At 38.5% G+C, this 12,726-nt stretch overlaps 1 protein-coding gene across 2 annotated transcripts in view; it reads left to right on the plus strand.

Moving 5' to 3' along the window:
- The first annotated feature begins 306 nt into the window (after positions 1–306).
- The window catches only part of LOC115105096 (integrin beta-1-like), a 49,152-nt gene continuing 36,732 nt past the window's right edge, over positions 307–12,726 (plus strand). Inside the window, exon 1 of one of the 2 annotated variants that reach the window (XM_065007123.1) lies at positions 307–601. In XM_065007123.1, the coding sequence (XP_064863195.1) occupies positions 554–601 (48 nt within the window). In that variant the 5' untranslated portion in view covers positions 307–553. The remainder of the gene's footprint in view (positions 602–12,726) is intronic. The other variant, XM_029626698.2, reaches the window with a different exon arrangement.

Below are 12,726 nucleotides of genomic sequence, written 5' to 3' on the forward strand. Positions count from 1 at the left end.
TTTTAAAAAAGCATACAATGTCCATTAAAAAGAGGGTAACCAATAAGGGATATAGACTGAACATGACCCTAAAAGGAAACACATCACAAACCCATCCATACATGGCAAATGTATCTGATAAGAAGAGGCTATTCCAGTGTTAGCTTTGGTAGAACGTTCATTATTCTCGTGCATGTCATAATATTCAATGTAATAGAATATGGGCGTGTCTTAAACGCCTGACGTCATACAGAATTTCCTGTGGAGGCGGAGCTTAAGCTTCAGAGGAGAGTCCTGCGGACTAATTTTGAAAATAAAAATTAATTCACGCCGCCAGGGGAATATGCTAAATATATATATATTACATTTGATATATATATATTACATACGCCAACACTTTTTTCTTACAACTAAACAGCATTTTTCAATTTCTCAATGAAGTAACTGAATAAGGAGTGACCCGCGGGGGAGTGAATTGGCCGTGACTTTTCGCAGAGGAGAAAGCTGTTACCAACAAAGCAATTGCTGCTGTGTCTACGGTGTTTAGCGGATCACAACGGGGATTTTTAAGAGCATGCATTTATTTACGTATGTTGCATCGGAAATAAATCCCGCCGATAAGGTAAATATTTATATTTTGATAATTGTATGAATCCTGTTTTTCATCCGTTATTGATTACTCTCCAATAAGTCTATGAATTTTCCACATGAGTGAAGGACTTTTATGATGGATATTTTAAGGACAGTTCGACATTTACTGGGGGGGTGGTGGTGTCAAAAAAAAACACCCCTGTCTATAGAGGTCTTCCTGGATCCACCTGTACCCTGATACCCGGGACATGAGCGGGTCCAGATCCAGAATGATAAATATTGTCACAGGTCTGGGTCCGATCTGATATGATTGTCATGGGTCTTGGGTATATATAATTTTAACTGACTTGTCCGGAAGGACCCATACACATTGGAATGCGACTGCCGCCGTAGAGAGGGAGTAGTGATCGATGGCTCTTTTTGAAAGGATCTTTTTGGTGAAAACCGAATTGCATTTCCTTTGGCTCACAGATTTGCATACTGCTACTACTGCTTTTAGGCTCCACAGTTATCACCTAAAAGACTCAGAAGGCCCATGGCTAAGAGAGAGAGAGAAAGAAATTGTATCATTTGTGCTACTGCTCTTGCTTTTCAGGAAAGTGGCGCATGTACAGTTGAAGTCGGAAGTTTACATACAGTTTAGCCAAATACATTTAAAATCAGTTTTTCACAATTCCTGACATTTAATCCTAGTAAATATCCCCTGTCAGTTAGGATCACCAATTTTATTTTAAGAATGTGCAATGTCAGAATAATAGTAGAGAGAATGATTGATTTCAGCTTTTATTTCTTTCATCACATTCCCAGTGGGTCAGAAGTTTACATACACTCAATTAGTATTTGGTAGCATTGCCTTTAAATTATTTAACTTGGGTCAAACATTTCGAGTAGCCTTCCACAAGCCTCCCACAATAAGTTGGGTGAATTTTGGCCCATCCCTCCTGACAGAGCTGGTGTAACGAAGTCAGGTTTGTAGGCCTCCTTGCTCGTACACGCATTTCCATTTCTGCCAACAAATTCTCTATAGGATTGAGGTCAGGGCTTTGTGATGGCTACTCCAATACCTTGACTTTGTTGTCCTTAAGCCATTTTGCCACAACTTTGGAAGTATGCTTGGGGTCATTGTCCATTTGGAAGACCCATTTGTGACCAAGCTTTAACATCCTGACTGAGGTCTTGAGATGTTGCTTCAATATATCCACATAATTTTCCACCTCATGATGCCATCTATTTTGTGAAGTGCACCAGTCCCTCCTGCAGCAAAGCACCTCCCACAACGTGTTGCTACCACCCCCGTGCTTCACAGTTGGGATGGTGTTCTTTGGCTTGCAAGCCTCCCCTTTTTTCCTCCAAACATAACGATGGTCATTATGGCCAAACAGTTCTATTTTTGTTTCATCAGACCAGAGGACATTTCTCCAAAAATACAATCTTTTTCCCCATGTGCAGTAGCAAACCGTAGTCTTTTTTTTATGGCGGTTTTGGAGCACTGGCTTCTTACCTGCTGAGTGGCCTTTCAGGTTATGTCAATATAGGACTCGTTTTACTGTGGATATAGATACTTCTGTACCTGTTTCCTCCAGCATCTTCACAAGGTCCTTTACTGTTGTTCTGGGATTGATTTGCACTTTTTGTACCAAAGTACGTTAATCTCTAGGAGACACAACGCTTCTCCTTCCTGAGCGGTATGATGGCTTCGTGGTCCCATGGTGCTTATACTTGCATACTATTATTTGTACAGATGAACATGGTACTTTCAGGCGTTTGGAAATTGCTCCGAAGGATGAACCAGACTTGTGGAGGTCCACAATCTTTTTTCTGAGGTCTTGGACAATTTCTTTCATGATTTTCCAATGATGTCAAGCAAAGAGGCACTGAGATTGAAGGTAGTCATTGAAATACATCCACAGGTATACCTCCAATTGACTCAAATGATGTCATTTAGCCTATCAGTAGCTTCTAAAGCCATGACATCATTTTCTGGAATTTTCCAAGCTGTTTAAAGGCACAGTCAACTTAGTGTTTAAAGGCACAGTCAACTTAGTGTTTAAAGGCACAGTCAACTTAGTGTATGTAAACTTCTGACCCACTGAAATTGTGATACAGTAAATTATAAGTGAAATAATCTGTCTGTAAACAATTGTTGGAAAAATGACTTGTGTCATCCACAAAGTAGATGTCCTAACCGACTTGCCAAAACTATAGTTTGTCAACACGAAATGTGTGGAGTGGTTAAAAAACGAGTTTTAATGACTCCAACCTAAGTGTATGTAAACTTCCGACTTCAACTGTAGCTTGTTGTTGGCCAATCATAAGTCATCAAAGTGGCAGTAGGCTACAGCCGTGTGTGGCAAAAGATAGGAGATATCTAATCAACGGAAGATGGAATTAAAATGATTGAATTAAAAGTTAAAGGAGGAGAGGATAGGTTACAACGAACAAGAGCCAACAGGTAGGCTTCTACTTAATATTCTGGATGGAGTTGTTGTTTGTAAATGTGTAGCACGAGAAAGCACATGAGGCCTCAATTAGCCTAGCTAGCTAGCTTAACTAGCTTCTCTCAGTTTGATACAGTCAGGACAGGTACTACGTAATCATATTGGATGATGAATAACCCAGCTATGGCAGCTATTATTCTACTATAGTGTGAGTCGGCTTGGTTGTTTGCTGTCTCTCCCTCCCTCCCCTCCCTTCTCCATAGCTGAAAACACAATATTTTTGGTTATGGGAAATATATTTCACAGCGGTTTAGATGGTACAATGGGGGGGTCATGACCTAAAGATAACATCAGGGCTAGGAGTGTCCCAAAGAACAACTCAGCCTCTCTCTCTCTCCCACCTGATAAAGTCAATGTAATTTTATTCGATCGCCCACCAATCCCGTCTGCTCACAAACACTGTAGCGTCTGGCTTGCAGACATCAATAGCCCTTTATAATGTCAATATCCAGGGAGAATAGAGATGTACACAGCAGAAGTAGTCCCCCAGAAGAAGTCATCCATTTATTCTCAGGGAAGATATAATGTGTGTGCGTTTTCAATAACCATGTAAATACGGGCGTCCGAGTCGAGCTGACTTCTCGGTGTTGCTAGAGTTTAATTAAGGGGATAGAGCTGTGGGAGGGATGGAGGGAGAGTGGAAGGAGGGATGAGGAGAAGGGGGGTAGGGCTAATTGAGGGAGAAGAGGAGGTGTGTGTGTGTGTGGAGGTAGGAGACGGTATGTTGGGGAGTTACCAGCTGAATGGATGTGACCTCCAACGCCAGATAACAGCGGTTGAAGAGCTGGCTTCTCATCTGATTGACAGGAGACCCCACCCTGCCGTTCTGGGGTACGTCTGACACAGACCATATGTGTTCTCCTGTCCCTCTGTGGCGGAAGTGATGAATCGGCTGTTACTCAAACACATTGTTTGTACTGAACGGGGCGATTTGTGTAGAAAACAAGTAGTACAATGACTGCCTGTTACAACCATTATGTTACCCTGACCCACCACAAGGAGTAGTATGAGCCCGTAACAAAGAGAGGCCACATATGATCACAGTGTGGTTATCAGGTTTTGTTTTTCAGTAAATCACTGTCTGCTCTAACTAGCACATCATGGTATTCCCTAAGGACTTTCCTCAACCGTGTGAGAGTGGAAAAATAAGAGCTTTAGACCTCATCCTGATTATCACAAGATTATTCCAGTCTAATTATGAAATCATCTTGTGCTGATGTTAGGAATCAAATGTGCTCTATTGCAAAGTACAGTACCAGTCAAAAGTTTGGACACACCTACTCATTCCAGGTTTTTCTTTATTTGTACTATTTTCTACATTGTAGAATAATAGTGAAGACATCAAAACCTGTGGCGGTCCTCATGAGAGCCAGTTTCACTATTTCATAGTGTTGATGTCTTCACTATTATTCTACAGTGAGTGGGTGTGTCCAAACGTTTGACTGGTACTGTATATGAATGAGATAACGCTATGTAAACATTATAGTCATTGATTACTGTGTTTAGCACATACAGTGCCTTGCGAAAGTATTCGGCCCCCTTGAACTTTGCGACCTTTTGCCACATTTCAGGCTTCAAACATAAAGATATAAAACTGTATTTTTTTGTGAAGAATCAACAACAAGTGGGACACAATCATGAAGTGGAATGACATTTACTGGATATTTCAAACTTTTTTAACAAATCAAAAACTGAAAAATTGGGCGTGCAAAATTATTCAGCCCCTTTACTTTCAGTGCAGCAAACTCTCTCCAGAAGTTCAGTGAGGATCTCTGAATGATCCAATGTTGACCTAAATGACTAATGATGATAAATACAATCCACCTGTGTGTAATCAAGTCTCCGTATAAATGCACCTGCACTGCGATAGTCTCAGAGGTCCGTTAAAAGCGCAGAGAGCATCATGATAAACAAGGAACACACCAGGCAGGTCCGAGATACTGTTGTGAAGAAGTGTAAAGCCGGATTTGGATACAAAAAGATTTCCCAAGCTTTAAACATCCCAAGGAGCACTGTGCAAGCGATACTGTTGAAATGGAAGGAGTATCAGACCACTGCAAATCTACCAAGACCTGGCCGTCCCTCTAAACTTTCAGCTCATACAAGGAGAAGACTGATCAGAGATGCAGCCAAGAGGCCCATGATCACTCTGGATGAACTGCAGAGATCTACAGCTGAGGTGGGAGACTCTGTCCATAGGACAACAATCAGTCGTATATTGCACAAATCTGGCCTTTATGGAAGAAATGCAAGAAGAAAGCCATTTCTTAAAGATATTCATAAAAAGTGTTGTTTAAAGTTTGCCACAAGCCACCTGGGAGACACACCAAACATGTGGAAGAAGGTGCTCTGGTCAGTCGCTCTGGATAAGAGCGTCTGCTAAATGACTTAAATGTCAGATGAAACCAAAATTGAACTTTTTGGCAACAATGCAAAATGTTATGTTTGGCATAAAAGCAACACAGCTCATCACCCTGAACACACCATCCCCACTGTCAAACATGGTGGTGGCAGCATCATGGTTTGGGCCTGCTTTTCTTCAGCAGGGACAGGGAAGAATGGTTAAAATTGATGGGAAGATGGATGGAGCCAAATACAGGACCATTCTGGAAGAAAACCTGATGTAGTCTGCAAAAGACCTGAGACTGGGACGGAGATTTGTCTTCCAACAAGACAATGATCCAAAACATAAAGCAAAATCTACAATGGAATGGTTCAAAAATAAACATATCCAGGTGTTAGAATGGCCAAGTCAAAGTCCAGACCTGAATCCAATCGAGAATCTGTGGAAAGAACTGAAAACTGCTGTTCACAAATGCTCTCCATCCAACCTCACTGAGCTCGAGCTGTTTTGCAAGGAGGAATGGGAAAAAAATTTCAGTCTCTCGATGTGCAAAACTGATAGACATACCCCAAGCAACTTACAGCTGTAATCGCAGCAAAAGGTGGCGCTACAAAGTATTAACTTAAGGGGGCTGAATAATTTTGCACGCCCAATTTTTCAGTTTTTGATTTGTTAAAAAAGTTTGAAATATCCAATAAATGTCGTTCCACTTCATGATTGTGTCCCACTTGTTTTTGATTCTTCACAAAAAAATAGAGTTTTATATCTTTATGTTTGAAGCCTGAAATGTGGCAAAAGGTCGCAAAGTTCAAGGGGGCCGAATACTTTCGCAAGGCACTGTAGGATTACATATAGTCTTGAATTATAGGATCTCTATGGTCAAGCCTATATCAGATTCAGTTTCAGTCTTTCAAAAGTCTCTGTTGTCGAGGATGGAATTGTCATTCTTTAAGTTGAAATTGCGTTGGGTTTTGGTTAAACCTGCTCAGTAGTTTATATGGAGGTTTGCCCTCCCACTCCCCTCGACCCTCAGACTCAGAGGCACTTTGTGATTTCATGGCAACTCCACATCCAGGTCTAAAAACAGCATCAAAACCACATACAGGAATGGGGTGGTTTAGGCTTTTCAAATTGTGCCCTATTCCCTATGTAGTGCACTGCTTTTGACCGGAGCCCGATAGGAGTGCCATTTGGGATGCAGCCTTAGTTTAGGTGACCTCTGCAATGCTACAAGAGGTTGGTGTTGAAAACGGAACAAACTCCTTATATTGTTGGTAAATAGTAGATTGGGATGATCTGAGGAGGCTGACAATGAAGATCGTTGTTATTAGCAACTGTGAAGACAGCCGGCAAAAGAAAGTAACAAACACTACTGGTCAAAAGTTTGGACACACCTACTCATTCCAGGGTTTTTCTTTATTTTTACAATGTTCTACATTGTATAATAATAGTGAAGACATCAACACTATGAAATAACACATATGGAATCATGGAGTAACCCAAAAAGTGTTAAGCAAATTGAAATATACTTTATATTTGAGATTTTTCAAAGTAGCCACCCTTTGCTTTGGTGACAGCTTTGCACACTCGTGGGATTTTCTCAACCAGCTTCATAAGCTAGTCACCTGGAATGCATTTCAATTAACATGTGTGCCTTGTTAAAAGTTATTGTGAACCCAACTGTGGTTTGTAACTACTATGATTTCCTATTGTAGCCTATTCAATTGTAGACACTTTGTTACCACATTTTGAGTTTGAATCACTTATCAATTCATAATGAAAATTGATATCAGTAAAAACACCATAACTATTTGACAGGTTACTATGTGAACTTTCATTATCCTCCCTCATGAAAATAGAAAATATCTGAAAGATACTTTGTTGGTTTTTGGTAGTGGAATTTCAAGGCACAAGGCAATGTTTGTTAAACTTACAGAATGCAGAAATAATGATCCAAAACTAAATGTAACAGTATAGCTTCCCGTCCCTCTCCTCGCCCCAATCTGGGTTCGAACCAGGGACCCTCCTATTTCCCTAATGTATGTATTTATTTATTTTGCTCCTTTGCACCCCATTATTTCTATCTCTACTTTGCACATTCTTCCACTGCAAATCAACCATTCCAGTGTTTTACTTGTTATACTGTATTTACTTATTTTTTTTTGCCTTTACCTCCCTTATCTCACCTCACTTGCTCACATTGTATATAAGACTTATTTTATTTATTATTGACTGTATGTTTGTTTTACTCCATGTGTAACTCTGTGTTGTTGTATGTGTCGAACTGCTTTGCTTTATCTTGGCCAGGTCACAGTTGTAAATGAGAACTTGTTCTCAACTTGCCTACCTGGTTAAATAAAGGTAAAATAAAATATATATGGGTTGATGTTTCTGGTAGATGTTTTCTAAGACTCCTTTTCCATCTGTTTAACCAGGAATCAGTCTTTGCTTATTCCACATTTTTGTGATGTAAAATGGTTCAACAATTAGTATATGCCTTCACTTCTCAAAAAAATATAGACTCTTAGCTTCATTTGACACCCAATTTGACATGCTCCTTTTACATTTTACAGGGTCCTTTTACATTTTACAGGGTCCTTTTACATGCTCCTTTTACATTTTACAGGATCCTTTTACATGCTCCTTTTACATGCTCCTTTTACATGCTCCTTTTACATTTTACAGGGTCATTTTACATTTTACAGGATCCTTTTACATGCTCCTTTTACATTTTACAGGGTCCTTTTACATTTTACAGGATCCTTTTACATGCTCCTTTTACATTTTACAGGATCCTTTTACATGCTCCTTTTACATTTTACAGGGTCCTTTTACATGTTACAGGATCCTTTTACATGCTCCTTTTACATTTTACATGCTCCTTTTACATTTTACAGGATCCTTTTACATGCTCCTTTTACATTTTACAGGGTCCTTTTACATTTTACAGGGTCCTTTTACATTTTACAGGGTCCTTTTACATGCTCCTTTTACAGGATCCTTTTACATGCTCCTTTTACATTTTACAGGGTCCTTTTACATTTTACAGGGTCCTTTTACATGCTCCTTTTACATTTTACAGGATCCTTTTACATGCTCCTTTTACATGCTCCTTTTACATGCTCCTTTTACATTTTACAGGGTCCTTTTACATTTTACAGGATCCTTTTACATGCTCCTTTTACATTTTACAGGGTCCTTTTACATTTTACAGGATCCTTTTACATGCTCCTTTTACATTTTACAGGGTCCTTTTACATTTTACAGGATCCTTTTACATGCTCCTTTTACATTTTACAGGGTCCTTTTACATTTTACAGGATCCTTTTACATGCTCCTTTTACATTTTACATGCTCCTTTTACATTTTACAGGATCCTTTTACATGCTCCTTTTACATTTTACAGGGTCCTTTTACATGTTACAGGATCCTTTTACATGCTCCTTTTACATTTTACATGCTCCTTTTACATTTTACAGGATCCTTTTACATGCTCCTTTTACATTTTACAGGGTCCTTTTACATTTTACAGGGTCCTTTTACATGCTCCTTTTACAGGATCCTTTTACATGCTCCTTTTACATTTTACAGGGTCCTTTTTTACATTTTACAGGGTCCTTTTACATTTTACAGGATCCTTTTACATGCTCCTTTTACAGGATCCTTTTACATGCTCCTTTTACATTTTACAGGGTCCTTTTACATTTTACAGGATCCTTTTACATGCTCCTTTTACATTTTACAGGGTCCTTTTACATTTTACAGGATCCTTTTACATGCTCCTTTTACATTTTACATGCTCCTTTTACATTTTACAGGATCCTTTTACATGCTCCTTTTACATTTTACAGGGTCCTTTTACATTTTACAGGATCCTTTTACATGCTCTTTACATTTTACATTTTACAGGGTCCTTTTACATTTTACAGGATCCTTTTACATGCTCCTTTTACATTTTACAGGGTCCTTTTACATTTTACAGGATCCTTTTACATGCTCCTTTTACATTTACAGGGTCCTTTTACATTTTACAGGGTCCTTTTACATTTTACAGGATCCTTTTACATGCTCCTTTTACATTTTACAGGGTCCTTTTACATTTTACAGGATCCTTTTACATTTTACAGGATCCTTTTACATGCTCCTTTTACATTTTACAGGGTCCTTTTACATTTTACAGGATCCTTTTACATGCTCCTTTTACATTTTACAGGGTCCTTTTACATTTTACAGGATCCTTTTACATGCTCCTTTTACATTTTACATGCTCCTTTTACATTTTACAGGATCCTTTTACATGCTCCTTTTACATTTTACAGGGTCCTTTTACATTTTACAGGGTCCTTTTACATTTTACAGGATCCTTTTACAGGATCCTTTTACATGCTCCTTTTACATTTTACAGGGTCCTTTTACATTTTACAGGATCCTTTTACATTTTACAGGATCCTTTTACATGCTCCTTTTACATTTTACAGGATCCTTTTACATGCTCCTTTTACATTTTACAGGGTCCTTTTACATTTTACAGGATCCTTTTACATTTTACAGGGTCCTTTACATTTTCATTTTACATGCAGGGTCCTTTTACATTTTACAGGATCCTTTTACATGCTCATTTTACATTTTACAGGATCCTTTTACATTTTACAGGGTCTTTTACATTTTACATTTTACAGGATCCTTTTACATTTTACAGGATCCTTTTACATTTTACAGGGTTTTACATGGTCCTTTTACATTTTACAGGATCCTTTTACATTTTACAGGGTCCTTTTACATGCTCCTTTTACATTTTACAGGGTCCTTTTACATTTTACATGCTCCATTTTACATGCTCCTTTTACATTTTACAGGATCCTTTTCATGCTTTTACATGCTCCTTTTACATTTTACATGCTCCTTTTACATTTGACATGCTCCTTTTACATTTTACAGGGTCTTTTTACATTTTACAGGGTCCTTTTACATTTTACAGGGTCCTTTTACATTTTACAGGATCCTTTTACATGCTCCTTTTACATTTTACAGGGTCCTTTTACATTTTACAGGGTCCTTTTACATGCTCCTTTTACATTTGACATGCTCCTTTTACATTTGACATGCTCCTTTTATGCTCCTTTTACATTTGACATGCTCCTTTTACATTTGACATGCTCCTTTTACATTTTACAGGGTCTTTTTACATTTTACAGGGTCCTTTTACATTTTACAGGGTCCTTTTACATTTTACAGGGTCCTTTTACATGTTTTTTTTACATTTTACAGGGTCCTTTTACATTTAAAGGATCCATTTTACATGCCCTGGAGAAAGTAGTGTAGTTTTACATTTTACAGGGTCCTTTGCAGAGATTTTACATTTTACAGGGTCCTTTTACATGCTCCTTTTACATTTGACATGCTCCTTTTACATTTGACATGCTCTTTTTATGCTCCTTTTACATTTGACATGCTCCTTTTACATTTGACATGCTCCTTTTACATTTGACATGCTCCTTTTACATTTTACAGGGTCTTTTTACATTTTACAGGGTCCTTTTACATTTTACAGGGTCCTTTTACATTTTACAGGGTCCTTTTACATGCTCCTTTTACATTTTACAGGGTCCTTTTACATGGAAATGAATTCATTTCCCCAACGATCCCTGGAGAAAGTAGTGTAGTAATGACTGCTTACTGTTTGCTGCCTGCAGAGATTTCACCCTGCTGTTGGAGGGAGAAATGGAGGCTGAGGGACCTTGTTCAAGATCCTACTCCAACACCAAGGTTGAGCCTGCAACTCTAGATGTCACTTCTCACTGTAAATATTTACTTGTTTTTACAGCGTTAACCGGCCTAAAGGTGTCCACAGCTGACCCTATAAAGCTAATGACTGTAGCATTACAAGGCTGATTAGAACACTACTTTAACTTGGCTGTCAGGAAAAAGCCAAGCAGTAAGTCCTCAACCTAGACCTAATAGAGCGAGTTGAGTTTTCAAATGGGCTGCGTTCTGTAGGCATAACACTTGTACAAAACAGCTTGACTGTAGACGTCACAATGCACTTAGTGAAGGTATCTTTGCCCTCAAAGGCTCACGTAACACAGAACTTCTGTTATTACTGGTAATAGACAGCTTTAGTAAATGAGCCCGTACCTCAACTGGGAGCACGGTAGTTGGCAGTTAGCAGACTTTCCTACAGCAGGCTGAGGGACCTCGTTAAAGCTCTGAGCGTCGGTTTTGATCCTACTCCAACACCAAGGCTCTGAGAGCCTGATCAGTCACTTCTCACTGTAAATATTTACTTGTTTTAATGGTCGTCTTTTTCGCTGTGATGTTTCTACTAGCTATCCAAGTTATTATCTACTAGCTATCCAAGTTATTATCTACTAGCTATCCAAGTTATTACCTACTAGCTATCCAAGTTATTACCTACTAGCTATCCAAGTTATTACCTACTAGCTATCCAAGTTATTATCTACTAGCTATCCAAGTTATTACCTACTAGCTATCCAAGTTATTACCTACTAGCTATCCAAGTTATTACCTACTAGCTATCCAAGTTATTACCTACTAGCTATCCAAGTTATTACCTACTAGCTATCCAAGTTATTACCTACTAGCTATCCAAGTTATTACCTACTAGCTATCCAAGTTATTACCTACTAGCTATTCAAGTTATTACCTACTAGCTATCCAAGTTATTACCTACTAGCTATCCAAGTTATTACCTACTAGCTATCCAAGTTATTACCTACTAGCTATCCAAGTTATTATCTACTAGCTATCCAAGTTATTATCTACTAGCTATCCAAGTTATTATCTACTAGCTATCCAAGTTATTATCTACTAGCTATCCAAGTTATTATCTACTAGCTATCCAAGTTATTACCTACTAGCTATCCAAGTTATTACCTACTAGCTATCCAAGTTATTATCTACTAGCTATCCAAGTTATTACCTACTAGCTATCCAAGTTATTATCTACTAGCTATCCAAGTTATTATCTACTAGCTATCCAAGTTATTATCTACTAGCTATCCAAGTTATTACCTACTAGCTATCCAAGTTATTATCTACTAGCTATCCAAGTTATTATCTACTAGCTATCCAAGTTATTACCTACTAGCTATCCAAGTTATTATCTACTAGCTATCCAAGTTATTATCTACTAGCTATCCAAGTTATTATCTACTAGCTAAGGATACGCAATGTTTGGTTGTGGTATCTCTGAATATGCTTGTTGCGGTATTGCCGTGTTTTCCCAGACCTTAAATGATTTGGGATGGATAGATTTAAAGGAGCAGGTCAGACACAGTCAATCCACATAGACAA

The sequence above is a fragment of the Oncorhynchus nerka genome, linkage group LG22, assembly GCF_034236695.1.
Source record: "Oncorhynchus nerka isolate Pitt River linkage group LG22, Oner_Uvic_2.0, whole genome shotgun sequence".
NCBI classification, from domain to species: Eukaryota; Metazoa; Chordata; class Actinopteri; order Salmoniformes; family Salmonidae; genus Oncorhynchus; species Oncorhynchus nerka.